Source organism: Halichoerus grypus, chromosome 6, assembly GCF_964656455.1.
Source record: "Halichoerus grypus chromosome 6, mHalGry1.hap1.1, whole genome shotgun sequence".
NCBI lineage: Eukaryota > Metazoa > Chordata > Mammalia > Carnivora > Phocidae > Halichoerus > Halichoerus grypus.
Genome location: NC_135717.1, coordinates 32055309 through 32081278, shown reverse-complemented (window position 1 = coordinate 32081278; position 25970 = coordinate 32055309). Strand labels below are relative to the sequence as shown.

Sequence of the window (25970 nt, the reverse complement as noted above, 5' to 3'; positions counted from 1 at the left end):
GGGTCTGGGAAATGAACCCACTAGGGAGTAGAGCAGGAACCTAGAGCCGGGCATGAGCCTTCAGAGTGGCTCTAGCCAGCAAGAACTGCATATTATCAGGGAAACTAGTTGGCCTCATCTGCAAAATGGAAACAATAATGCCTATCTTCCTGGGTCGGTTTTTGTTTTGCTTTTGTAGCTTTATTGGGATGTAATTCACATAGTGTGTAATTCACCCATTTTTTTTTTTAAGATTTTACTTTTTCATTTGAGACAGAGAGGTACAGAGAGAGAGGGAGCATGAGCAGGGGGAGAGGCAGAGGGAGAGGGAAAAGCAGGCTCCCCGCTGAGCCAGGAGCCAGACGTGGGGCTTGATCCCAGGACCCTGGGATCATGACCTGAGCCAAAGGCAGATGCCCAACCATCTGAGCCACCCAGGCGCCCCCACCCATTTATTTCTTTTTAAAAAATATTTATTTTTAGAAAGACAGAGTGGGGGAGGGGCAGAGGGAGAGGGAAAGAATCTCAAGCAGACTCCTTGCTGAGCGTGGAGCCCAATACAGGGCTCGATTCCAGGACCCTGAGATCATGACCTGAGCTGAAATCAAGAACTGGATGCTTAACCGACTGAGCCACCAGGATGTCCCACAATTCACTCATTTAAAATGCACCATTCAGTGGTCTTTTTAGTATATTCACACAGTTGTACAACCATCCCCACATTAGCTAAAGAACATTTTTGACATCCCCACAAAAAAAGCCCCACCTCTGTGATCATTTGCTCCCCAGTTTTTTCCACAACTCTCTCCCAACCCTAACCAACCACTAATCTACTTTATCTGTAAAGATTTGCCTATTCTGCACATTCCATATAAATGGAATCATACCATCTATGGCCCATTGTGTCTGGCTTCTTTCCCTGAGTGTCATGTTTTCAAGTTTCATTCATGTTGTAGCCTGTGTCAGTACTTTATTCTTTTTATGGCTGAATAGTATTCCATTGTATGGATTTATCACATTTTGTTTATTCATTCATTTATTGATAGATACTTGAGTTGTTTCCATATTTTGGCTATTATGAATTATGCATCTATGAAATTTCATACACAAGTTTTTGCGTGGACATGTCCAGGGTGTTTGGAAGATTGAATGAAGTGGTATCTAAGGTATCTGATATGCCCTTCACCAAATGAAGAATCTTAGAATCTCAAAGGGATGTGCCTAGGGCACCAAACTCCTATTAAGAGTCTTTAATCAGGGGTGCCTGGGTGGCTCAGTTGGTTAAGCGACTGCCTTTGGCTCAGGTCATGATCCTGGAGTCCCTGGATCGAGTTCCGCATCGGGCTCCCTGCTTGGCAGGGAGTCTGCTTCTCCCTCTGACCCTCCCCCCTCTCATGTGCTCTCTCTCTCTCATTCTCTCTGTCTCAAATAAATAAATAAACTCTAAAAAAAAAAAAAAAAGAATCTTAGAATCTGCCCCGACTCCTTCAATTTACAGATTAGGAAACTGAGGCACAGAGAGGAGCAGAGACTTGCTCGAGGTCACCCAAGGCAGTAGATAGAGCATAGGACTTAATTGCATATCCCTGCGTCAGAATGCCCAGAACCAGATCTGGGTTCCACTTGGACTTGGGTCACCTTATGTAAGTCACCTCACGTCTCTGATCCTCAGTGTTTTCATGTGGAAATTGAGGATAGTAAGAGTATCTACCTCATATGATTGTTGATGTGAGAATGGAATGTGCTAGCCCATGTGTCTGGCACAAGGTAGGTGCTCTACAAATCTCAACTGTTATCACTCATGGCAGCACTAGATGTGGACCTCAAGTCTCCTGGATCCCAGGTGTAAGGTGTCTTGAATCTACACTTCCCCACTTCCCTTCCCTGTATGGTGGGCATCTTCCCAGAGCGATTATAAGTTCCTTGGAGGAAGGAGATATGACTTGCTCTCTCCACTGCCCGGAGCGTATAAGAGGTGCTGAATGAGTACTTCTGCTCACTTTCTTTGGCTCTCCCAAACCCTGGCCTTCACCAGGTGACCCAGCTAGGAGCTATGGTAGATGTTAATTCTCTACATCTTTCCTATGCTCCCTGCACTGACTAAATGTGTCTTCCTTCCAGGCAGCGGACAGTGTGCCGCCATGGAGTTGGGGTCTCTAGAAGGCGGGTACCTGGAGCTTCTCAACAGCAGTGCCGATCCCTTGCAGCTCTACCACCTCTATGACCAGACGGACCTGGCTAGAGAAGAGATTGAGCTCTGCTCAGGTGGGCTCTCCTCCCTCTGGCCCCTCCCAAGTCCTTCCTCACCCCCCTCAGCCTGCGGTGGAGACAGTCAGCAACTGGGCGACGTTCTGGCCGCTGAACTCTGGTCAGCACCGCGGACAGCTCCAAACGCCTCCGTGTTGTTTGCTTTCCAAAGAGGAGTTCTCCCAGCCCCGCCCCGCCTCCTTCCTTCCCCACCAGCCCTCTTCCCAAACCTTTCCTGCTTCATCCATGGGGCTTTTCCCTCCAGAACCCGACATGGACACCATCAACTGCGAACAGTTCAGCAAACTGTTGTGGGACATGGAAGGTGATGAAGAGACCAGGGAGGCTTATGCCAATATCGGTGAGGAAGCATTCTTAACCCAGAAAAGGGCCAGTTGAGGGGAAGAGTTCCTTTTTCTCTTTTGGTAACCTCACCCATTCACCACAAGCCACAGCAGTCTCCTCCCTCATAAATTAGGGCAAGGGGGATGCAAAGCAAGGGCTAGAAAAGAGACCCCAGGGAAGAAGGGAGATTGACCCCTTGGCCAATGACCACCAGGCAAAAAAAGTCTCACTTTTGTATCCTCTGCCTCCAGTTCTATATCTTTTTATATTTCTTGCTCTTCTTTCCTTCCTTCCACACAGCCCATACCATATACCCCTCCCTGTCTCCTCCCTAGCTCCTAAGCCAGACTACTCTAGTATTTGTAATACCTACCATTTGGGCGCACTTGTTGCATGCAGATCACTGTATGTGTGTTATTGCATTGAATCCTTACAACAACAAAGGAAGTAGATCCTATTAGTATCTCCGTTTTATGGAGGAGGACATCGAGGCTTAGAGCACTGTATGTGTGTTATTGCATTGAATCCTTACAACAACAAAGGAAGTAGATCCTATTAGTATCTCCGTTTTATGGAGGAGGAAATCGAGGCTTAGAGAGGTAAAACAGTGTACCTAAGGCTGCATTAGAGATAGTAATGGGCAGCTCTGAGATTCAAAGCTAGGTCTTTCTCATTTCAAAGTCCTTATTTTTAACCACAAAAAGGAAAGAGTCTAGGGTGGAGAGGTTCTCTAAGGCTTAAGCTGGGAGGCTGATTTGCAGGTTTAAAAAGGGCTACTATTTTCAGATAAGGGCAGAACTCTTTGGAGAGATGTGTTGCTGTTGGTTTTTGTTTTTGTTTTTTGGAGGGGAGTGGGGTAAAGGCTCCCTCCTCACCACTATCTCATACAGAGGCTCTGTTGAATTAGAAAAAGATGCCCCTTTTTCTGGAGGATGCAGCCCCCATTTGTCCTCTTGCTGGGCACCTTTGTGCAGTGAACAACCTGTACAACCATTTTTTGTGGCCTTTTTCCTGGCAACCCAAGAACCACATCACTCAGGAGGTCTGTGCTTAGCGTGAATGTGGCCAGTCTTTCCCCAGTGCACAGTTAATCCTGCAGCACACAAAGTGGAAAATGGAGAGTAGTAACTATGTGTCTCAAAAATTACAGAACTGAGAAGTCTGCCCACTTCCTTTCCTTCTTGGGAACTTACCTGAGGAAGCAGAAGTGTTTGGTGCTGAGGGCATTCATATTCCTCACAACTGGAGGCAGTGATGAAGGATTTGAGCATTACTTAGGATTTAGGGGCTTTTCACTTGGGGGCATCTACACAGGAAGTGGAAGCTGCCAAAGCAAGGTGAGGCAGAAGCTTCATCCAAATCTGTTGCTCAAGTCTGTGGGCTTTCTCTGTGCTTCTAGAAAGCCAGGCTCTGGCCTGAGCATCCAGTCATTTGAGGCATCTTGAAATATGTCTAGAAAATGGCTTCCATATGTGCATAGTGGGTGTAATAATCACACCCACCTCATGGGATGGCTGAGGATTGGATGAGTTTCTGTGTGTAAAGTGATTAGGAAAGGAATTTGCAAAGAGTAAGTTAGGTGCCCCCCTCCATGACCACCATCACCATCGTCATAGTCATCATGGTCACTGCTCCCCTTTTATGGCTCTCCATTGCTGATAAAATCAACCCTACCTTTTCCCCAGCATGAAACTTTCCCGCGGACACCTGTCTCTGAGTTTTTCAAACACTTTCCTCACTCTGTCCTCACTGCCCGAAGCCCTCCACTTCCCATCTCTCTGACTGTGACCATCTTTCAAGGCCTGGCTCCAGGATCCCTTCCCTCAGGAGCCCTCCCTGACAGACCTGTGCCACCATACACTCTTTCCCCTGACCTCTTGCCATGATAGCTGTCTTCCCCTGGGCTCCAAGTCATGTACCACTTTATATAATTAACCACTATTTAGTAAGTGCTTTTGGTGTCCTGGCTACTATTTTTGATGCTTTAACTTAGAGGTGGAGCCTCTAATCCTCGCCATCCATCCCTGGGTTGCAGGCATTTTTTGTTCTCATTACACAGATGAGGCCGTGGAGTCCCAGAGAGGTTAAGCAGTTGGTCCAAATTTGCACAGCTAGTAGGGTTAATGGGGGTTAGAGCTGGGATTTAAACTTAAAGCCCGTGACAACTCTACCACACTGCACTGTACTACTTGACAGCGATAGTTAAGTTTTCATGGATGCATATCATCCCTTCAATTAGATTAAGAGCCCATGAAGGTTCAGGGTTCCTTCATTAATTTGATCATTCATTCAGCAAACGCTGATTGAGCACCCCTGTGTGTGCCAAGGCTGGAGGGTCACAGTTCCCTGGTACCTACTTCAAGACCAGGCACACAAGAGGTGTTCAGAAAACTCATGGACTGACTGTTCTTTTCCTTGTCTGGGCAGCGGAACTGGACCAGTACGTGTTTCAGGACTCCCAACTGGATGGTCTGGGCAAAGACATTTTCAGTAAGTTGGGGGATTCTTGGCTCAGCCTGCGTTTCCTTCCTTGTTCCTTGGGGAGCATCATAATACCTGATGACCACCCTTTGAAGGGCAGTCAGATCCCACCCCAACATAGGGACAATGAAGGCTCACCTTGGGCATCCACTGACTACGTGTTGGTGTCTTTTTTTTTTTTTTCCGAAGTCGAGCACATAGGATTGGAAGAAATGATCAGCGAGAGTGTCGAGGTGCTGGAGGAAGCAGGACAGAAAAGTCAGAAAAGACGTGAGTAAGCCCCTCTCTGATCTGACCTCGGCCTGCTCGACTCCTGGCCCTGCCTTGGCTCCAGAGCCTGCTGTGGCTCCCAGTGGCTTCCCTTGTTAAGTCCTGTCTGCTCTGCCTGGGTTTGGACATTCTACCCCCCACTCCCCTCACTGCTGTTCCCTGGTGACCCAGGGAAGAAGCAGACAGCCCAGGTGCTAATGGCCATTCTCCAGGTGTGTCTCTGCCCCTGGCTGTCTTTTTTTTTTTTTTTTTTTTTTTTTTAATTTTTTTTTTTTTAAAGATTTTATTTATTTATTTGACAGAGAGGTAGCGAGAGCAGGAACACAAGCAGGGGGAGTGGGAGAGGGAGAAGCAGGCCTCCCGCCGAGCAGGGAGCCCGATGTGGGACTCGATCCCAGGACCCTGGGATCATGACCTGAGCCGAAGGCAGACGCTTAACGACTGAGCCACCCAGGCGCCCTGCCCCTGGCTGTCTTGATTGCCATTTCCCAAAGGCCATTTGGGCTCTGGCTTCTCTTTCATCCTTAGTTGTCACCCCTGTGTTTGAGGGACGTGTCTTTATCCATAGATTCTGGAGTCAGCAAGAACTTGGTTTGAGTCCTGGGTCTGCTATCTATGGGTTGTGTGGCTTTGAGCAAGTGCTTGTCCCTCTCTGAGCCTCCTACTCTGTCTCCCTTTCTCCTTAATCTGTCCTTACTGGCAGTCCCTATGAGCTTTTAAATGCAAATCAGATCATTCTGCTGTCCTGTTAAAGCTCCAAGGACTACAAATATATACACAAGGCCTATATGATCTGGTCCTTCCCACCTTTCCAAGCTTGCCCTGGGCCAGGACATTCCAGCCACACTGGCTTCCTACCATTCCTAGAACTCACGTACCCTGCCCAGCCTCCAGCCTCGGGGCTCTTGCATTTGCAGTTCTATCTGGAATGCCCTTTTCCCAGTTCTTCCCATTGCAGGCTCCTTTGAATCCTTGAGGTCTTGGCTAACATGTCACCTCCTCCGGAAGGCCTTCCCTGACCACCCTTCCACATGGATCACCTCGCTGGTTTTCACCTTGTTTGTGTCTCTCCTAGCCCCTTAGTGCTTGCCACCATCTGGACTTTTTTTTTTTTTTTTTTTTTTTATTGCTTTTTGACTAGTTCCCCACTGTGAGGACAGCAATCTTGTCTTCCGGACTCATTAACTAAGTTCTAACACAGGGCGTGCTGTAGCGCCTCAGTAAATGTCCACTGAATGAACATATCTGTAAAATGAGCTCAACAGTCGAGTGAGAGCTTCCTATGCTCCAGACCATGTGTCGGACTTGTACCTATTTCTTCATTTGTCAACAGGTGAAGCAGGTGCATGCTATAAAAATTCAAAAGGTGCAAAGATATTCAGTGAACACAAAAAAATCTCCCTCCCACCCCTGTCCCCCAGACCCTCAGTTTCCCTCCCTGAAAACAGCCTATGTTGCCGGTTCCCTCCAGGGAATTCCTCTTGCTGGCTTGCTTTTTTTGTTTGTTTGTTTTATTTGATAAATATTTTCCCCAGCATTTTACTATGAAACTTTTCAACATAGAATAAAGGTGAAAGAATCGTACTGCAAACAACCATGTAGCGCTAACAGTCTCCAGTTGATGTTTGGCTGTATTTGCCTTAACACATCTCTCTCCATCTGTCCATCCCTCTCTCCACCCACTCATCCATTCGTTTTATTTTGGGAACATTTCAAAGTAAATTGCAGACACCAGTACACTTCCCCATACGTCCGTTAGCATTCTTGTTCTTTTTTAGGGCTGTGTGGAAATTCACTGGGTGGGTGAACTGTGATTTGTTTCGCCAGCCCCTTGCTCAGGGACACATAGGGTTTTCCTCCGTCACTGTGCTGGCACTTGGTCCCTAGCTCACCGATTTTCCATGTACTCCTGCAAAGTAGGAAACCCCGCCTCTATTTCACGGATGAGCGATCAAAGGTTCAGAAAGGCTCTGTTGCAAAGACACAAGGCTAGGGAGGGACCCTAAGCAGGTTGTTGTTGTTTTCATTTTTATTTTTCTAAACTCAAACTCGTCTTGTGTCCCCTTTGCGCTTCGGCCTCTTCCAGTCCCTCGCTGCCCTGGGTCTTCAAGGTGGGGTTTGGGCGCAAGCGGACAAGCAGGGCAGGAAGGGTCAGAGGAAGGGGAGGGACTGAGAGCTGCAAGGCCACTTTCCAGCCATTTAAGGCAAGGCCATGTGGGCTGCTGGGGTTCATGGGCCCCTCGTGGCTGGGACCACAACTTCCTTGGGGCGGCTGACCATGATGTTTTCTCTGCAGCCTTCCCAGAGGAGCTGCCCGTGGACTTGAAGCACAGGAAGCTGGGTGAGCAGGGTGGGGTGCACCCGGGGAGACTGTGAGGCAGGGAAGCCAGGGCTCAGAGAGGTGAAGTCACTTGTCCGAGATCACACAGCTAGTGAGAGGCAGAGTTGGGATTCAAACCAAGATCACGGTTCCATAGCCCCCTGCTCTGCAGTTTGAAGGCTGCTGGGAGATTCAACTTCTCCTACAAAGCCTCTCCCCCAACACCCCTTCTTAATTCTGAGTCAGAGCCGGGACCCCACCTCCCACCTTACTCCACTGCCCCTCCAGACCACACTTCTCCTTTTGGAGTACAGAGTCACCTAGGGTCAGCTGGTCACCCAGTGCCCTCTGGCCTCCCGAGAGCCCCATGCCTCAGCGAGCCTCTTCCCCAGGCTCACCGTCTCCTCCCACCAGAGGCTGCCTCCTCTCCCTCCACCTGCCCTCTCATCCCACCTATTGTTATTGCAAAGTGGGGGAGACCAGCCCCTGAGTGGCACAGAGTGAGGAAGACAAAGCAGCTTCACCCAGGGCTGAGAAGAGGATGGGAGCTCCCTCCAACCACCCGGAGAGAGGTCTACTGTGCTTCTGCCATCCTCCCTAGAAGGGCCCCGCCAGGCACCCATTCAGATCGCATCCGTGGTCCCCTGGATCTAACATGGTCGTCTTGCTCACAGCTGAGCCCCTCGCTGTGCCCATGGTGACTGGCACGTTCCTGGTCGGGTCAGTGAGTGACTCTGCAGCTCTGCCCTGCCTGTCACCACCTGCTGTGTTCAACAAGGAGCCAGCATCCAGCCAGATCCGGCTGGAGGAGACCGTCCTAATGCCTGGTACGTTAGGGACTTGGAGAGGGTAGGCTTCCCACCCCCCCTTCCCTGGGGGCGCCTGAAGAGTGGCCATGGTAGGGCCCACCAGGGACAGGAACCCCCCCTTGGTGTCACCCACTTCCATCCCAGTTAGTCCCATCCTCAGGGTCCCCATCAGCTCAGCCTGTGCCAGAGAATGTGCCTTGGAAGGAAACATCCCTGGGAGATAATGCAGGGAGTCCCCACCCATTAGGGCATTTGCTCATCAGCTCTCTTCATTCATCAGTTATGCACTGAGCACCTTGTCTGTGCCCGCCACTCTGCCGGGTGCTGGGGACACCACCACGGGCAAGACAGACACAGCTGCTGCTCTGGGGGGACAGAGGAGCCTGCCCTTTAGAAAGGGAGTCGGATCTTAATCGGATAATCAGAGAACAGGATTACGAACATTGCTGCCCTGGAGGATCCCACCTCACTGCCTTTGTCTCCCCAGTGCCCCCTTCCAGTTCCTTGCTGAGCTGCCTGAGTCTTCCTGCTGGACGCATCCAGATCATCCCTGGCCTCCCCTCTCTGCCCCAGGGGCTCTGGCAAATCTCAGGGGCTGGGACGGGGGTGTCTGGTATGGTCATTTATCAAGGTGAGTGTTCAAAGCCTGCCCCCCATCCCTTCTCGCGGCTACCTGACTACTCCCTGATCCTGTCCTCCGCCAACCCCAGGCATTTGGCACCTTCTTATGATCCTCCGTCCCCAGAACACCCTTCTCTGACCCCCTTTCCCAAATATCAAAGCATAAGGGCAGAGCTCCCCAAGGTGGTCGGGGTGAGTGACCCACCCACCCAGGGGCTGTACTTTCTATGTATCACTTTTCCCCACCAAACCTTAGTTTTGCCTTTTTTCCTTTGTATTAAACTTTATTATATTTAAAAATCCCATCGATTCATGCTCATCCACAAGCCAAACAAAATGAGATGCTTACAAGAGTTAATGAGGCTCTTTTGCACTCTTAGTATAGAGTGGTGAACTGTTTTGGTGTGCATCCTTGCGTGGCTTTTTTGGAATTGCCTTATTTCCTGATCGGCAGGATGGTCCCTGCTGACCTCCCACACTGAGGAGTTGTGAATTGCCCAGGGCAAGTCTCCTTTGGGCTCTCAGGGATGGGAGAGAGGATGAAGTCAGGTGGGGAGACTTCCACCAATCTAAGAGCATCCTTTAAATGTTGTATGCCAGTTTTTCGTATAATGTGCTGGTGGTCCAGAAGGAAGGGAGCATCCCTGACCTGACATCCAGGCAAATGAGCACTGACCGTATAGCAGGAAGAATGTTATAGTAGCACTTGCCCTAAGCTCTCTGTGAGCTGACTGTGCCCATTTCACAGGTGGGGAAACCAAGTCTCGGTGAGCTAGGGGTAACTCCAGAGTTCTTTCCTCAGTCCTGTCCTGAAATGTCTTCCTCTGGAAGTTCCCCAGTCTCCTCCCCAGACTTCCCAAGCCACACAGCCTCCTTTGGGATGGGGTGGGGGTGACCCAAGTGGGGTCCTGGGTGGATACCTGGTTGTTCTAACCCTTCCCATTGTCCCAATATAGGCGAGATGCCCCAGGCCAGCCAAGTGCTTCCTTCCAGTGGCCCGGCTGTGCAGAGCCTCCCCAAGTCCCCAGATCGGCCCGGCTCCACCAGCCCCTTTGCCCCGTCTGCAGCTGACCTTCCTGGAATGCCAGAACCAGCCTTGACCTCCCGTGCAAATATGACAGGTAAGGACCCTCAGGGGCTGGTGAGAGTTACGGGAAGCAGGACGGAGGCCCTGGGGGAAGAATCGTCTCAATCAGGTCCACAGACCAGGCCACCCACAGGGACAGGCAGGCTGCGTTTAAGGGTAAAACAAGGTAGGGGGGGTCTCCAGGGAGTGGAAGGCATAAAAAAACACGTGTTCCACCTAAACCGGACCACTGGCCTTCAGCTACTTGCCACCCAGCACGAAACCAGACCCAGTGTGGCCAGATCTTCTGATTTGTCAGCAGAATCTACAAATCTCGGTTTTTACATAGATACTGTGATTTTTAAAACATTGGTGAAAATTTTTAAAGCATAGCTGGCCCAGTTAGGGGTGCCTGGGTGGCTCAGTCGTTAAGCATCTCCCTTCAGCTCAGGTCATGATCCCGGGGTCCTGGGATCAAGCCCCGCATCAGGCTCCCTGCTCAGCGGGAAGCCTGCTTCTCCCTCTCCCACTCCCCCTGCTTGTGTTCCTTCTCTCACTGTGTCTCTCTCTGTCAAATAAATAAATACATCTTAAAAAAATAATAATAAAGCACAGCTGGTCAAGTTAAAAGCCTCTTTGAGTAGGATACAGCCTCAGGTCACCACCTTATGACTGTTGCCTCGGGGAAGACCCAGCCGCCCCCCACCCCCGTTGGTTCTGCCTTTGGGAGCCTTGGAGGACTGAATGTCCCCGAGGCAGGAAGGTCCCCAGGCAGGCCCCTCACCTGAACTTCTTCATCTCCAGAGGACCAGATGTCCCCTACCCAAAGCCGGGCAGCTCACGAGGTCTCCAGCAAGCCTCTGAAATGGCCTGGTAAGTGGTGGCGGACTCTCTGTGCCCTGGGGCAGGAGGTGGAAGCCCGGGTCTGCTTCTATTTCACTCAGTCACTCAACACATACTCAGCCCTTCTCTGTTGGTGGTCTTGCTCATGCATCTGTTCACTTGCTCACTTGATTCTATGAGCAAGTCACATGTGCTGAGGTCCTGCCCTCGTAAGCCCACACCAGGTGTTGGCACCTTGTTTTCCAGCCCAAGGGAATGAATGAGGGGAGAGATGGATGAAGGAGGGGGCTGACTCTGGGCACAGGGGCGATGGGAGGTGAGATGATGAGAGGATGACTGAGCTCCTAAGTCTTACTCCGTTCCGCGTGCTTTTCTAAGCAGATATATTAAATCATGCATGTCGCAAACAGCCCTAATGTTATCCCCCTTTTGCAGATGAAGGACTCCTGGGGCATCCCCGGAGACGTAGCAGAGTCTATAACATGCTCAAGATCACAGTAATTAGCGGTGGAGCTGGGATTTTAACTAGATACATGGATTCCACTCTCTTAAACCTTAACACTGCCCCCCACCCCATGGCCTTCCTATAGTGAGGGAGCAAAAGCAGAAGGGGGTTAGTGAGTAAATGAAGGGGCGGATAGATAAACAAGGGAGAAGACAGGTGAATGACGGGTGTGAGAGTGAATGAGTGAATGAATGAATGTCTGCGTAACTGAGCGAGGCAGTAATAAAGAAGGCAGTGGGTGGGGACTGACTGGCGCAGCTGGTGGTCGGGCTGGCCTCGTGGTGGCGCTAGCACCCTCCCCGCCCAGCACACGCGCGTGCAAACACACACCCACCCACCCACCCACTCACCCTTGGGCCTTTGCAGAGAGTGTAGAGCAGTTCTGCAGCTCCCTACGGGACAAGTACCAGGCTGAGCTCGCCGGCCCGGAAGGCATCCTGGTGGAGGTGGAGCTGGTGAAGGCACGGCTGGAAAGGAGCAGTGGCAAAAACCAGGAGAGGGAGCTGGCCACCCCGGACTGGGCAGAGAGGCAGTTGGCCCGTGGGGGTCTGGCCGAGGTGCTGGGGGCTGCCGGGGACTGCCGGCGGCCGTGGGAGACGCAGGTGATCGCCGTGCTGGGCAAAGCAGGACAGGGGAAGAGCTGTTGGGCCCGGGAAGTGAGCCGGGCCTGGGCCTGCGGCCAGTTGCCCCAGTATGACTTCGTCTTCTACTTCCCCTGCCACTGTTTGGACCGCGCCAAAGGGGACACTTACCGCCTGCAGGATCTGCTCTTCTGCCTGGGCCCCCAGCCACGGCCCGTGGACGAGGAGGTCTTCAGACACATCTTGAGGCGGCCCGACCGGGTTCTGCTCATCCTGGACGCCTTCGAGGGGCTTGAAGCCCAAGACGGCCTCCTGCACAGCACGTGCGGACCCGTGTCCACAGAGCCCCACTCCCTCCGTGGGCTGCTGGCCGGACTCTTCCAGCGGAAGCTGCTTCGAGGCTGCACCCTGCTGCTCACGGCCCGGCCCTGGGGCCGCCTGGCCCAGAGCCTGAGCAAGGCCGATGTCCTGTTCGAGGTGGCTGGCTTCTCAGCCGAGCAGGCCGAGACCTACGTGACGCGCTACTTGGAGCGCACTGGGGCGACTGCGCGCCAGGAGCGAGCCCTGGCCCTCCTCCGGGGCCAGCCGTTCCTGCTCAGCCTCAGCCACAGCCCCACCGTGTGCCGGGCCGTGTGCCGGCTCTCCGAGGCCCTCCTAGAGCTGGGTGACAAGGCTGAGCTGCCCTCCACGCTCACGGGACTCTACGTGGGCCTGCTGGGCCCCGCAGCCCGCGACAGCCCCCCGGAGGCCCTGGCAGGACTGGCCAGGCTGGCCTGGGAGCTGGGCCGCAGACACCGGGGCACCCTGCAGGACAGCCAGTTCCCATCGGCCGCTGTGAGGGCCTGGGCCGTGGCCAAAGGCCTGGTGCAGCCCGTCCCGGGCGCCCCGGACGTGGAGCTGGCCTTCTCCAGCTTCCTCCTGCAGTGCTTCCTGGGGGCTGTGTGGCTGGCCCTGAGCACTGAAATCAAGGACAAGGAGCTGCCGCAGTACTTGGCGTTGACCCCGAGGAAGAAGAGGCCCTATGACAACTGGCTGGAGGGCGTGCCGCGCTTCCTGGCTGGCCTGCTTTTCCAGCCTCACGCCGACTGCCTCGGAGCCCTGGCAGGGCCAGCTGCGGCCGCCGTGGGGGCCAGGAAGCAGAAGGTGCTCAGCAGGTACCTGAAGCGCCTGCAGCCAGGGATGCTCCCAGCCGGGCGGCTGCTGGAATTGCTGCACTGTGCACACGAGGCCGCGGACGCTGCGATCTGGCAGCACGTGGTGCAGGGGCTTCCGGCCCGCCTCTCCTTCCTGGGCACCCGGCTCACACCCCCCAACACCTACATGCTGTGCAGTGCCTTGGCAGCGGCCGGCCAAGACTTCTCCCTGGACCTCCGCAGCACTGGCATTGACCCCGCTGGGCTGGGGAGCCTCGTGGGACTCAGCTGCGTCACCCATTTCAGGTGGGGGCAGGGGACAGGGCAGAGGGCTTCCGCCGTGGTCTTGGCGCTGTGCCCGGTGCTGAGCACCGCGGTGGGGTCTCGTTTAGTATGCATGGCAGCCAGAGGGGGGCGGAAGTGATTCCTTCCTTTTTAAGATGAGGACGTCCAGGCTCAGAGAGGGATAGCGGCTTGCCCAAGGTCACACAGCCAGTGAAGGGCAGCGTCTTCAACCAATATTTGTGGGGTTTTTAAAATTAAATTAATTAAATTTTTTTCCTATTTTAGAGAGGTGGGGGAGGAGGGGTAGAGGGGGAGGGAGAGGGAAAGAATCTCAAGCAGACTCCACGCTGAGCAGAGCCAGACATGGGGCTCGATCTCATGACCCTGAGATCATGACCTGAGCCCAAACCAAGAGTCCAGCGCTTAACCTACCGAGCCACCCAGGCGCCCCTTCAACCAATATTTGAAGGCCTGACAGGTGCGAGGCACTGGGCCACATTTAGGATCTAAGGCTGATCTGGGCTCAAATTCATATTCTTCTCTCCATCCCCTAATCAAGCCACTGTTTTGTCATGGTTAAAGCCACAACCTCCCCTCAAGCTCCCCACCTCCCATCTCCCTTTTCCATTCTACTTCATAGTCAACCGTCAGAGCAGTCTTCCTAGAACTTGCATCTGATCATATTCTACCCCTTTGATTCCTTAACTTGGCTCATTTAAATCCTTCTGTGATCTGTTTGATCACTTTAGCCTAATCTGCAGAAAATTTCTCCCACCTTCCCCCCAAATATACTTTACCCAAGCTATAAAGTCCTATACCATTGTAGTGGTTCAACCAAGAATTTACCGCTGAGCTTCCTGGTAGCCAAAGCAAAAAGGGAAACCAAACCACTGGGGGGGCTGAGAAAAGGGAGCGATCATTAGGAACTGGAGTGGTCATGGAAGGCTTCCTGGAGGAAGTAGGGATGAAGCTGAGGACAGAAAGTGTCTGACTAGGTAGGAGGTTCCTTCATGGAGCTGCCCCTCCATTATGGTCTAGCCCGGCTCTTGTGCCTGGGTCTGAGGCCCTTCCTCCGCAGGGCTTCGCTGAGTGACATGGTGGGGCTGTGGGAGTCTCTACAGCAGCGTGGGGAGACCAAGCTGCTCCGGGCGGTGGAGGAGAAATTCACCATCGAGCCTTTCAAGGCCAAGTCCCCGAAGGATGTGGAAGACCTCGGCAACCTCGTGCAGATCCAGAGGTGAGGAGGAGAGGGCGTGAGAGGTGGCTCAGACCGTGCAGGTTGAGGACAGGCAGGACCCAGCATTAAAGTTCACCATTGGTACTTCTCCTCTCCTTGGAGAGATCCCGTGCCCTCCCCCAGGCCGCCCAGAATCTCCTGCAGCAGGCACCCCCCAGGGCAGAGCCTCCAGGACCCATCACCTTGTGCCCTTCAAAACCTGCCATCATGAACCCAATTTGTCCTCAGCTAGAGCCAGACAGAGACTCCCTGCTGAGGGTCGAGGAGGTGCTTTCTGCATCTAGTAACAGAAGTGTCACCGATGGCCACCTTTCAGGGTAGGCAGGACGAGTACTGTCCCCATGTGATCGATGGCAGAGCGCTAACTTGACTCAGAGGGCAGAGAAACTTGACTATAGAACAACTGTTTCTTATTCTGTCCTCATCCACTGTTTAAGCACCTATTGTGTGCTGCCTGGGCCGGGTTTGGGAAGCATCTGCTTTCCATGAAACCTGTAAGTACGCCTTCGTAACGTCCTGTTCTATTTCTTTTTAACGGGGGACAATAATAGCCTCCAAGGAAGGCAGGCCTCCCCGGGAATTTGAGGCAGGCATCCTGAATCACTCACGTAGGGGCTCAGGGATAGGCGAAGAGCCTGCTCCCCACTAACATTGCCCCTTCTCTCTAGGACAAGGAATTCCTCGGAAGACACAGCTGGAGAGCTCCCTGCTGTCCGGGACCTAAAGAAGCTGGAGTTTGCGTAAGCAGAGGAGTGAATTGTCTCGGGTCCCCGTGAGGTTTCTTACCCGGCATTATTAGCTGGGCCTGAGCCACTGGGAATGGAGAGGGGTCCCCAAAATCATTTTTTTAAAAGATTTTATTTATTTATTTGAGAGAGAGAGAGAGAGAGTGGGAGGAGGAGCAGAGGGAGAGGGACAAGCAGACTCCGTGCTGAGCTTGGAGCCCGACGCGAGGCTCAATCCCAGGACCCTGAGATCATGACCTGAGCTGAAATCAGGAGTCAGTCGCTTAACAAACTGAGCCACCCAGGTGCCCGCCCCCTACCCCAGATTATTCTTATCCTATTGCCTCGCCCCTTTGGAAACCAGCTTCCAGCATCTGGGGCCCAGCCGGTCAGGGCTGGGGCTGGAGCTTCTCGGGTGTGATGCTAAGTGGCCCATTTACTGGTGAACAGGCTCCTTCCCATTCATTCATTGGACAGACACAATCCACTGACTGAGGCCACTGTCCTCAATGAGACTGAAGTCTAGTGTAAACAAACAATTACCCCCTGCTGTGATCAGTGGCCCGTGGGGCGGCGGGGAGGCCATGGGGACTCTCTGGAGTAGGTGACCGAAGGGCTGAAGCTTGCCTGGCTCTTGTTCCAACAAAGGAAGAAGCTAAATTCGTGTGCTATCTTTGTTAGGGATCGAAAATCGCCTAACGATTAGGAAGAAATTATTAAACACCTGCAGTGTACACAGTGCAATTTATATATGATCTGGGAGGTAGTCACTACCTTCCCCATCTTACAGATGAGAACACTGAGGCCTAGCCAGGTTAAGTGACTTGCCCAAGGTCCCCAGCTGGTCACCCTCCAGTTACCTGCCCCTCCTGATCTCTGCTCCCCCGCACCCCAGAAAAAGGCAAGCATTTCTGGTTTGGAACAGAGACAAGGTGCCACATTTGTGCAGAAATAAAAATGTTGCTGGAAAGAGGAAATGTGTGAAAATAATCACCAAGGGCGCCTTCTGGCTTTGACTTATTTTCAGCTTAAAAAGCCCCTAGATGGAGGTCGGAAGTGTGCTCTGGGGAACAATAGCATTGAGGTGGAATGGCCCAGAACCAGGAGACTAGCCACCTGGAGGCCAGAAGCCCCAAGAAAGATCTCAAGAAGGAAGGAAGGAAAGAAAGGACTATTTTGGGTGTGTGACTGCCAGCCACTGCGCCCGGTACCATGCAGGCCCCAGTGGCCTGGAGATGAGGCTTGTTGGTTGCTCAGAACCCGTGAGGTACTCTGCGAGGGGACAGGGTCCTGATTCAGCCCTTGAAGAGGCCTCCTCCATCTCCCATACTGCCTTCCCTGCTCCCTCCACTCCAGCCCCAGGGGTCTCCTTGCTGGACTCCAACCTCATAGGCAGGGTCTGGCCCCAGGGCCTTTGCACTGCCTGCGCCTTATGCCCATGATGCTCTTCCCCAGATATCTGCACGGCCCACGCCACTACTTTCTCCCTTCCTTCTGGTTTCCACGGAGCCAAACGCTCCCATGTTTGAAAGTACAGTTCTACCTCGCCTGCCACCGTGCTTTTCTCTGTATTACTGATTATCTCCCGCACCAGATAATTTACCGACTTCTTTCATTATCTGTCTTGCCCACGGGACTGTCAGCTCCACGAACAAGGGCCAGGATTTCTGTCTGTTCTGTTCATGGCCCTGTCCGCGACAGGCTCGCATGGGCGAGCAGCCAATACTGGATGCACGAACTCCGTAATCCTTCCAACAGGCTCATGAGACAGGGGCCAAATCTGAGGAGACCAAGATGGAGCTGAAGGGGTTTGCCCACATGGCCCCACGGGAGCCACGTGGTAGGGCCCAGGTTTAAGTCAGCCGTCGGACTCCCATCTCATGACCTTTTATCGAGGCTCGAGGTTCCCAGACTTTGAGACTGCAAAGACGGAGAATATTTTGGAGTAAATTTGAAGGACTATATGCAGTTACCATGTTTTCATGTTTATCAAGTGTGTTCATTCCAACAAGCAAAATAGCCCCTGCTGGCACCAATTTTATCAAAGAATGAACATTTTCGTGCCAAAAACACTCCAAAGGACACAATTTCAGAATAAAAGACAGTTCGTTATGTTGAGTCCCGTTTAACCATATTTGAAAAGCAGAACAAAAGAGCCCTGCACTGTCTTTATTTTTCTTCCCCTGGAAGTCGGGTGTAAATGCTGATCCAGCCTGTGAGACCTTGTGTGAATTAGTTAATCCCTCTGTGCCTCAGTTTCCCCATCTGTAAAACGGGGATACGAAGTGCCCTTAGCTCAGAGTTGTGAGGGTGAAATGACATCTGAGTGAAGGACCCCGCGTGTGCCTGGTACATAATAAGTTCTCAATAAATGGTTTTATTTGTTATTAAAATGTAATGACACAGGGGCACCCGGCTGGCTCAGTCAGTAGAGCATGAAACTGTTGATCTCAGGGTTGTGAGTTCGAGCCCCACGTTGGGTGTAGAGATTTTCTTGTTTTTATTTTTATTTTTTAAGTAAAAAATAAATTTTTTTAATTAAAAAATAATTTAAAAATAAAAATGTAATGGCAGATAAGTAAAGTCATTTTTCTCAAGACTGGTGGTGGTCCTCAGGCTGGAATATGGGAAACACTTTCCCAGGCCAGGAGCCCAAGCTGCCTCTTGGGGGGCTTCGGTGAAGTCTGGCCAGAACAGAAGGGATTGGGGTGCCACCTAGTGGGGATCAAGGGAGGGAGGGCACTGGGGGGCAGGGAGGGGAGGGGGCCTCAGACTGGACGTGCCTTCTGTGACATGTCCACCCCACCCTGGTGCCACATTGAGGAGCCGTGACAGTTTCGGGGTCTTACCTCTGCTCTTTGCCTCCTAGGCTGGGCTCTGTCCTAGGCCCCCAGGCTTTTCCCAAACTGGTGAGGATCCTCGAGGCCTTTTCCTCCCTTCAGCATCTGGAGTAAGTATGGACGCGGGCACCCTCAGGTTTTGATAACCTCAAACCCTGCCCCTGGCGAAGGTGCACACAGGAGGACCGACCTTCTCTGTCCTACCCTCCCTCCCTCCCTCCCTCTCTCCTGCGGCTTCCTCAGTGTGGTTGGTGGGAAGGACCAGACGACCCCACTGCAGGGAAGGGAGGACAGATGAGAGAATCCCCAAGAATAAAAAAGGTTGAGTCCTTTTGTGACCTCTGGAACTCTTTTCCCTCCCTGGGCTCCCATGCTGTTCCCAGCACGGACATGAGGAGGCAGGATCTGGGAGCAGGAGCCCATTGCACAGTTGTGGTCCCAAGAGGGTTAAGGAAGTTGCCAGAGCTCACGGGGCTCCCAGGGAAAACAAACAAACAGAAAACCGATTCATGTCTGTGGGGAGTCAGAACCTTGTCCCCCGGCTGGCCAACTGGTCAGCCGCCCCCGGGGGATGCAGATTTGCTCTGGAAAGTTTGCCTATGGTGTGTCCAAGGTGGCGGGGGGGTGGGGGTGGGAGGAGGCTGGCCTCCTGGGTGTGGGCTGATGGCCCCTCTGTCTGATTCCACCCACAGCCTGGACTCGCTGAGCGAGAACAAGATCGGGGATGAGGGGGTCGAGCAGTTGTCAGCCACCTTCCCTCGGCTGAGGGCCCTGGAGACTCTCAAGTGAGTGCTGGAGCTGCCCTTCCTGCTGCATTGGGTTTTTGTGTTTTTCCGTTCACTCACCCATTCAGTCGTTTCTTGATTGAATCCCGCGCAAACGCTCATTTGTTAATTTAATCGGCGAATACCGAAGGAGCACCTACTATGTGTAGCCACCATTCTGGGCCTTGCAGACCCAGCTTTAAACAGAACAAACAGAGCCCCTGACCTCAGTGAACTCCTAGTAAACAAGCAAACAAATAAATCCGTGATTATGAAGCACACACTGATGAACGTAAATAACATTTAAGGAGAGGAAGTTACACTGGGCGGTGTGAGACGAGAGACGGACTAGGATGTGTCACTAAAACATTATCATCAAAATAGTAAATATTTATTTAAAAAAAAAAAGGAGCACCTGGGTGGCTCAATCAGTTGAGCGTCCAACCCTTGATTTCAGCTCAGGTCTTGATCTCAGGGTTGCGAGTTCAAGCCCGGCGTTGGGCTCAAAAAACAACTGTCCTGGGTTTTGGGAAGTGGATGGATGTGATGTAGGAGGATCTGCATGATTGTTTACTGAACGTAGAGGGGATCATCAAAGTCTGTCCACGCTCTGCTTCGTAACTGGGCCCGGGATGGCAGCAGGGTTCACTTTGGAATTTCCTTGACTGTAGGACATTGAGACTTGCCCAGTAATTTATAGTATTCTAGGTGATGCTGTGGGTAAGCTAGATCCTCTCTCCGCCCCCACCACTCCTTTCTTTGTCCCTCCCTCTCCTACCTTTCCTTCCTGTCTTTTTCCCACCGACTTAAGTATCGAACACCTACTATGTACTTGGCATTGATGTAGGTACACGGATACAGTAACCAAAAAAACAGACCTGACGTTAAACAAATAATATGAACACGTATTCAGTTCTAGTTGGGAAATGTGGTCCAAAGGGAAAAGAAGGATGCTATCAAATCATAGAACAGGTGTGGGGGGCGTGACCTCTCTCTATTTTCATCCTCACCCCCACATCCCACGCAGCCAAGGGCGGGACAGTATCTTTTTATTTACTAAGAATCAGCATGTTACCCACAGTGCTGCTCACAGACTGTTACCCACGACTCTCCTCGAGGTAGATAGACATGTGTTTGCTGCTCGGGCCACCCTGTGGGGAAGTGAAAGTTCCCCAGCTCTGCCCCGGAGTGGGTGGGCACGGATGGGGAGGGGCGTGAGAGTTTGGTCCTGAGCCCTCCCCCTCGCTGTGTCCCTGCAGCTTGTCACAGAACAGCATCACCGACGTGGGCGCCTGCAAGCTCGCCGAGGCCCTGCCCTCCCTGGCTGCGTCCCTCCTCAGGCTGAGGTGAGTGGGCCCCCCTCACCAAGCTGGCAGGCTGGGGGAGGGTGGAGAGCCACACCACCACCCCACACAAGAGGATAGCAAGGGCCTGGGGAAATGCACCTGACAAACCGGGCAAGTTGCTTACTCGTTTGGAAAATGGGTACCATCCCAGTGGCCTATGGAAAGCGCTTGGCGCAATGCCTGGCTCTAGTGCACAGTAAATATTGGTCTTCTTTCCCCAGGGGATGGCAGGACTGAGCCTTTTCTGGAGTGCCGTGGTGTTGGTTTCTAGAAGCTGACCGTGCATTGGCCGCCTTGGCTGGCTCTTGCAGCTCACACAGTGCCTGCACTGCCACCTTCTGGTCGGCCTTGGCATAGCACTTTTTGCTTTTGATGACTTCCAGCCTGCCTCCCTGGTGGTCCCAGGACTGATGAGGGGAGTTCAGACCAGAGCCCCAGCCCTTCAGCTCAGCCTTGCCAGCTCTCTTCTCTCTCCAGGCTTTCCTACTCCTTCCTCAGCCTTCATCCCCTGCCAAGGACAGCCAGAGCCACATTCCCAGGGGAGATGGTATCTGGTTCATCTAGTTATTGATGCATCCACCATTTATCGTTCCAGCCAGGGTCACCACGTGCAGCTGTATGGGTTGTGTATTGTGCAAATCATAGTCTACGTGATTGTCACTCCCCAGAGTTGTGCAGGGCATCTAATTACCTCTAATATCAACCATGGGCCAGTACTTGTGCTAGGAACTAGAGATTCAGCTATGAACAAAACAAATATTCCCTTGCTTTCAAGCTTCTTGCCTAATAGATAAGCACATGTACAAACAAAATATTTTTAAATAGTGATTTGTACGGGGGAGGAAACTAACAAGGGCCCAGGAGGGTACAATGGGGAGTATTGAATTCATCAAGGAGGTCAGGAGACCCCCTTCCATGGGAGGTGCTCAGGAACAAGCATTCCAGGAAGAGGGAACAGAAGATGCAAAGGCCTTGAGGTGGGAAAGAGTTCTGTCTTTGCCAGAAGGGCCACTGTGGCTGGCTAAAGAGAATGAGGGACAGCAGGTGGGAGATGAGGTGGGAGAGGTAGGGGAGGCCAGAATATGCAAGGAGACCTTCATAGGTCCGGAGAGGGCTTTTGGAGTTTTTCCATTGTGAATGGAGAAGCATATGGGGCAAATGGGGGCAATATCTGATATGACCGACATTTTAGAAAACACTGCTAATTAAACCATGACATTCATTGATGATCAGACACATCTGGATCTCAATGATATTCAGATGTGAACATGTACATCTTGGCATCGATGAAATATGGGAAGAATCCTCTGTCTGTGGGAGGAGGGGGAAGCCCCCTGGATTCTAAGACCGCTGCCCCCAGGAAGGAATTGTAAAGCCTCCGCCTGGTTCTGGCCCTGGTCCTGGCCAACCTGTGACATCAGGAGATGCGGGAGGTTAACCTTAATCTGCTTTGCTGCAGTGTAGACCTGCTGCTTTTACATGCAGCCCTGCAGTGTAGCCCCGAAGCTGAGTCATGGCAAAGTCATGGCCTTGAAATGAGAACCTCGGGAGCACCTGGCGTGTTAAAGGGATGATTGTTACTGAGTGTACAGCTTCATCTGGCACCGGCAACACCCATCGTTTTATGTACCATGCTGCTCACGGTAGCTGTGACCACACCGAGAAACCCGTGCTGGCCCAGTGGTTCTGGTTTTTTCTCTCCCCTACTATTCCCCAGTGCTGGTCATGCCATCTACGGTAACTCATATAACCATCACCATCCCCCCCTTCTCCCCCTGCCCCAGGGGGTAGTAATAAGCACAGCTAGGATTTAGTCATTTCACGTGCCGGGCTCTGTTTTGGGTGTTGTACCAGCATGAACTCATTTACTCCTCCCTGCGATTACTCTATCGTGCCCATTTTCTGGAGGAGCAAACTGAGTCACAAAGGAGTTAAGTAACTTGCCAAAGGTCACACAGGCCACAAGCCCCGGAGCTGGGATTTGAACTTGGGAAAATCTCGGCCAGGAGTCTCTGGGCCTCAGGTTGCCCCTCTGTAAAATGGGGCAGGGATCTGGCTGGACGTGGATCCCCATGGGCCCTCACCTCTGTTTCTGGCAGCCTGTACAATAACAGCATCTGTGACATGGGAGCTGAGAGCCTGGCACACGTGCTTCCAGACATGGTGTCCCTCCGGGTGTTGGAGTGAGTGTGGACAGTGGGTGGCAGGGGTCTGGGGCTCGGGGGGACTGCGGGGTCTCCTGCTGCCAGGCTGGGAAGGGCTGCTTGTCGAGAGTGCGGGGGTGGCCTTGGTCGGGGGCTGGATGGCCCCGAGTGAGGGCCAGGCCCCAGGATGGGTTTCTCTCCCCAGTGTCCAGTATAACAAGTTCACGGCTGCCGGGGCCCAGCAGCTAGCCGCCAGCCTGAGAAAGTGCCCTCATGTGGAGACACTGGCGTAAGTCTCGGCCCCCCATGGGTGGGGGGCCCCCGGCTTTCCAGGGGTGCAGCTCCTGTGAGCCCTGAGCTCAAACCCCGCTCTCGCCCTCACCAGTGTGGGAACTTGGACGAGCAAACTTTGCCACCCTGGCCTCAGTTTTTTTGTAAAATGGGAGTGGTAATATTTACCCCCAAGCAGTTTTGTGAGGTTCAAGTTAATCTTAGAACAGTAGGCTTGTACCTGAAAATGCTCAATGTATTAGGGTCAATGATATGAAATCACTTATATTCTATTATTTTGGACCTGGCAAATTTGGCCATTTCATATGGTTCAAACTTATGTGTCATCCCATCACTATGGTGTCTGATGTCTGGTATCAGTACTTTAAATTCTTCCAAGGCACTTTCACCTACATAATCCCTCGTATCTTCTAGGGTAGAATTTATAAGCCCCATTTTACAGATGAGGAGAATGAGGCACAGAGAGGCTAACTAACTTTTTGGAGGTCACACAACAAGTCAGTAGTAGAACCAGGTCTAAAGAAAGAGGTCTTGGGGCTCCTAGGCCTCTGCGATCCCTATAACCCCACACTGGTCTGGTTCTGCCAGGTGGGAAGTCTCCAAGGGTCTACGCTGGGTGGTAGGAGAGAATTGGGGCCCCCTTCTCTCCTCTAACCTGGCCCCTGCACGCCGTACCCGTTGTAGGATGTGGATGCCCACCATCCCGTTTGGCGTCCATGAACACCTGCAGCAGCTAGACTCACGGATCAGCCTGAGATGAGCTCCGTGATGCCCGGGATGAGGTAACCGAGGTGGGCTTGGACAGGGAGAACTGGGGGTGGGGCGGGGCGGGGGGCGCTGCTGGGTGAGCACCTCGAGACTGTGCACCACCTGGGGCCTCCACCTGTGATTGGTGGAGGTGTCTTTACAGGTTTTGGGGACTAGGCCCTGAGCCTCCTGCCTGTGGCCAGGCGTGGAGAGGTGGGGGAAGGACAGGGGTGGGGGGATGGTCAGCCATCCACAGCCCTTAGTTTGGGGAAGAGCTTCCCTAGAGGTCCCCCCAGCCACCCCTGCCGCCTGCCCTGCATGGTCTTCATAGGAATTTGCTCTACATGTTTCTGTGCAAATGACTGTCCCCCGACTTCTGTGCCTCCCCAGCCTGTGATGTCCCCCTCCTCCAACTCCTCCTCATCCCCAATCTGGACAGCGCTCTGTCCATGTGTCCAGCTGCCCCCTCCTGAAGCTCTCTGACCCCGCCTTCTCCTGACCTCTCACAGCATGTTCTCTGAGGACGCTGACCACGCTGGACCTTGAACTGGTTATCTGTGGACACAGTTGTTCTTGGGCCCATGAGCCAAGCAGCCTGGCGCCCAGCCCTGCCAGCTCAAGGTCGGCCCCCACCCAGCCGCGGGAAGGACCTGCTCTGCGGACGGACCTGGGCCCGGCTCCAGGCCCCCTGCGGGGCCCAGGTCGATGGCACCCCCGGCAGATGGGCTGGGCGCCCGGTGGCCGCTGCAATCCACCCAGAAGCACTGAGGCAGGCCCTGCGGGATGCTCCCGACAGTGGTGACCAGGCCGGAGCGAGGGAGCAGGGCGGCCCCATCTCGGCGTCCCCAGGTCCCTGCTGGCCTGGGGAGAAAGCACTTCTCCACGCTGCTCTGCTAATAGGGCACGCTTGGTGCTCTGTGGACACCAGCAGCCTGCCCCGCCTGCTCCTTTCCCAAACTGTGACAGGCAGGGATTCGGTGGCAACTGCTTTGTGTCTGCAGGACTCACTGTTTTTGCACTAACCTGGTTGAGGCCAAAGCTTGGCCTGGCGCAGACACACTGGACTTTAGCTGGAAAGAGCTGACAGTACACTAATGGAGGGGGGAAGGCCTCTCAGCCTTCATTTCTTGTGTCGTGTTTCACTACATTATAAAGGGCTCATTCAGTTTCACAGGTGTGTCCACCGTTTGAGTTTATACCGTGATTACCGTTTTGGGGCGCCCACTGTTCGGTTATCGCACACATCACAAACTCCCCCCAAGATGCAGTGACTTAAAACGACTTTATTCTGCTCCCAGGCCGGTCATGTGGGCTGGGCTCGGTGGGCACGGCAGGTCTCTGCCCCACTCCGCGTCAGCGGGGGCGGCGTGAAGTCTCGGGGACTCCATGCCGGCTGGGGGCCTGGGGCCTTGGTTCCTCTAAGGAACCGACAACAGAGGGGGAGCCTCTCCACGTGTGCTAATTTGGGCTTCCTCATTGCATGGCAGCTGGGTTGAAGGGCGGTCACCCCAACTGGAAGAGGGAGATAGAGACAGAGACCACAGAGAGAGGTATCCTTTTCATGACCCAGCCTTTCGAGTCACATAGCACCTCGTGCTCCATATTCTTTGTCCCGTGGGACAGGGGCCGTGGCTCTCCTACCACTCCCCACGCCCCCCGGCCCCCCGGCAGAATCCACCGTGGCCCAAGTCCTGTCTCTCCGGAGAGGATCTTCCTACGGCATCCCAAGCTTTAGTGGCGTATTTGTTATTTGGGGCTCGGCAAGGTTGATGCCCCGTAAGCCTTGCAGAGGGGATATTTCCCTCTGCCTCTGTCTGACTTGGCGTTCTAACCTGGGAGCCGCTTCTTAGTCGAGCCGGCATCTTGCCTTGGCCATGCCGAGCCTGGAAGGGACCTGGAAGCTTTGCTGTCCACACCGAGGGCTGCCAGCTCAGCTGGTATTATTTTTACTGGAGCACGGCCTGCTTGGTCAGAAGTCCCAATTCGGGACAAGCTGACTTTCTCCCGGCGGCAGCTCTGTGGCACCAGCCCTGGTACCCGGTTCCCAGACTCTCCTCTTCCCAGAAAGTGGGGGTCAGGGGTCAGGAGGATCAGAGGGATTTGGACCCAGCTGCCGAGTTGGCAGTCCCTGTGGACAGGGATGTTGTCTTCTGCCTTGGCCCCGCTGCGAAGGGCACCGGGCGTTCTGACCCAGGCTTGGGTTTTAAATAGCATGGGCATCATTCTGCAGGGACTCCCGTGTGTGCAGCCACAGGGGTGAGTGCCCCTTAGCCGGGTGGGGAGGGCACCATCACAGAGATGTTGTTCCGAGATGACAAACTGTAATAGTCAGAGGCCATGGTTATTCGTAGTTCTGACTTCTTATACGATAGCTACCATTTACTAAATAAG

At 53.1% G+C, this 25970-nt stretch overlaps 1 protein-coding gene and 1 non-coding gene across 8 annotated transcripts in view; both read left to right on the top strand.

Annotated features, from left to right (window-relative positions):
* CIITA (class II major histocompatibility complex transactivator) overlaps positions 1-24750 on the top strand; it is a 45542-nt gene extending 20792 nt beyond the window's left edge. For 3 of the 7 annotated variants that reach the window (XM_036070281.2, XM_036070316.2, XM_036070322.2), the window contains exons 2-20: positions 2101-2244; positions 2492-2587; positions 4999-5061; positions 5242-5322; positions 7619-7663; positions 8317-8469; positions 8939-9082; positions 10029-10193; positions 10943-11011; positions 11853-13506; positions 14564-14722; positions 15391-15462; positions 18317-18397; positions 18980-19072; positions 20311-20397; positions 22497-22580; positions 22747-22830; positions 23517-23614; positions 24089-24750. In XM_036070281.2, the coding sequence (XP_035926174.1) occupies positions 2101-2244; positions 2492-2587; positions 4999-5061; positions 5242-5322; positions 7619-7663; positions 8317-8469; positions 8939-9082; positions 10029-10193; positions 10943-11011; positions 11853-13506; positions 14564-14722; positions 15391-15462; positions 18317-18397; positions 18980-19072; positions 20311-20397; positions 22497-22580; positions 22747-22830; positions 23517-23592 (3350 nt within the window). In that variant the 3' untranslated portion in view covers positions 23593-23614; positions 24089-24750. The other 4 variants (XM_036070292.2, XM_036070303.2, XM_078074807.1 and 1 more) reach the window with 4 other exon arrangements.
* Positions 17858-17930, top strand: TRNAN-GUU (transfer RNA asparagine (anticodon GUU)). The gene has a single exon. It is a non-coding gene; the product is annotated as a tRNA-Asn (tRNA).
* Positions 24751-25970: the final 1220 nt, after the last annotated feature.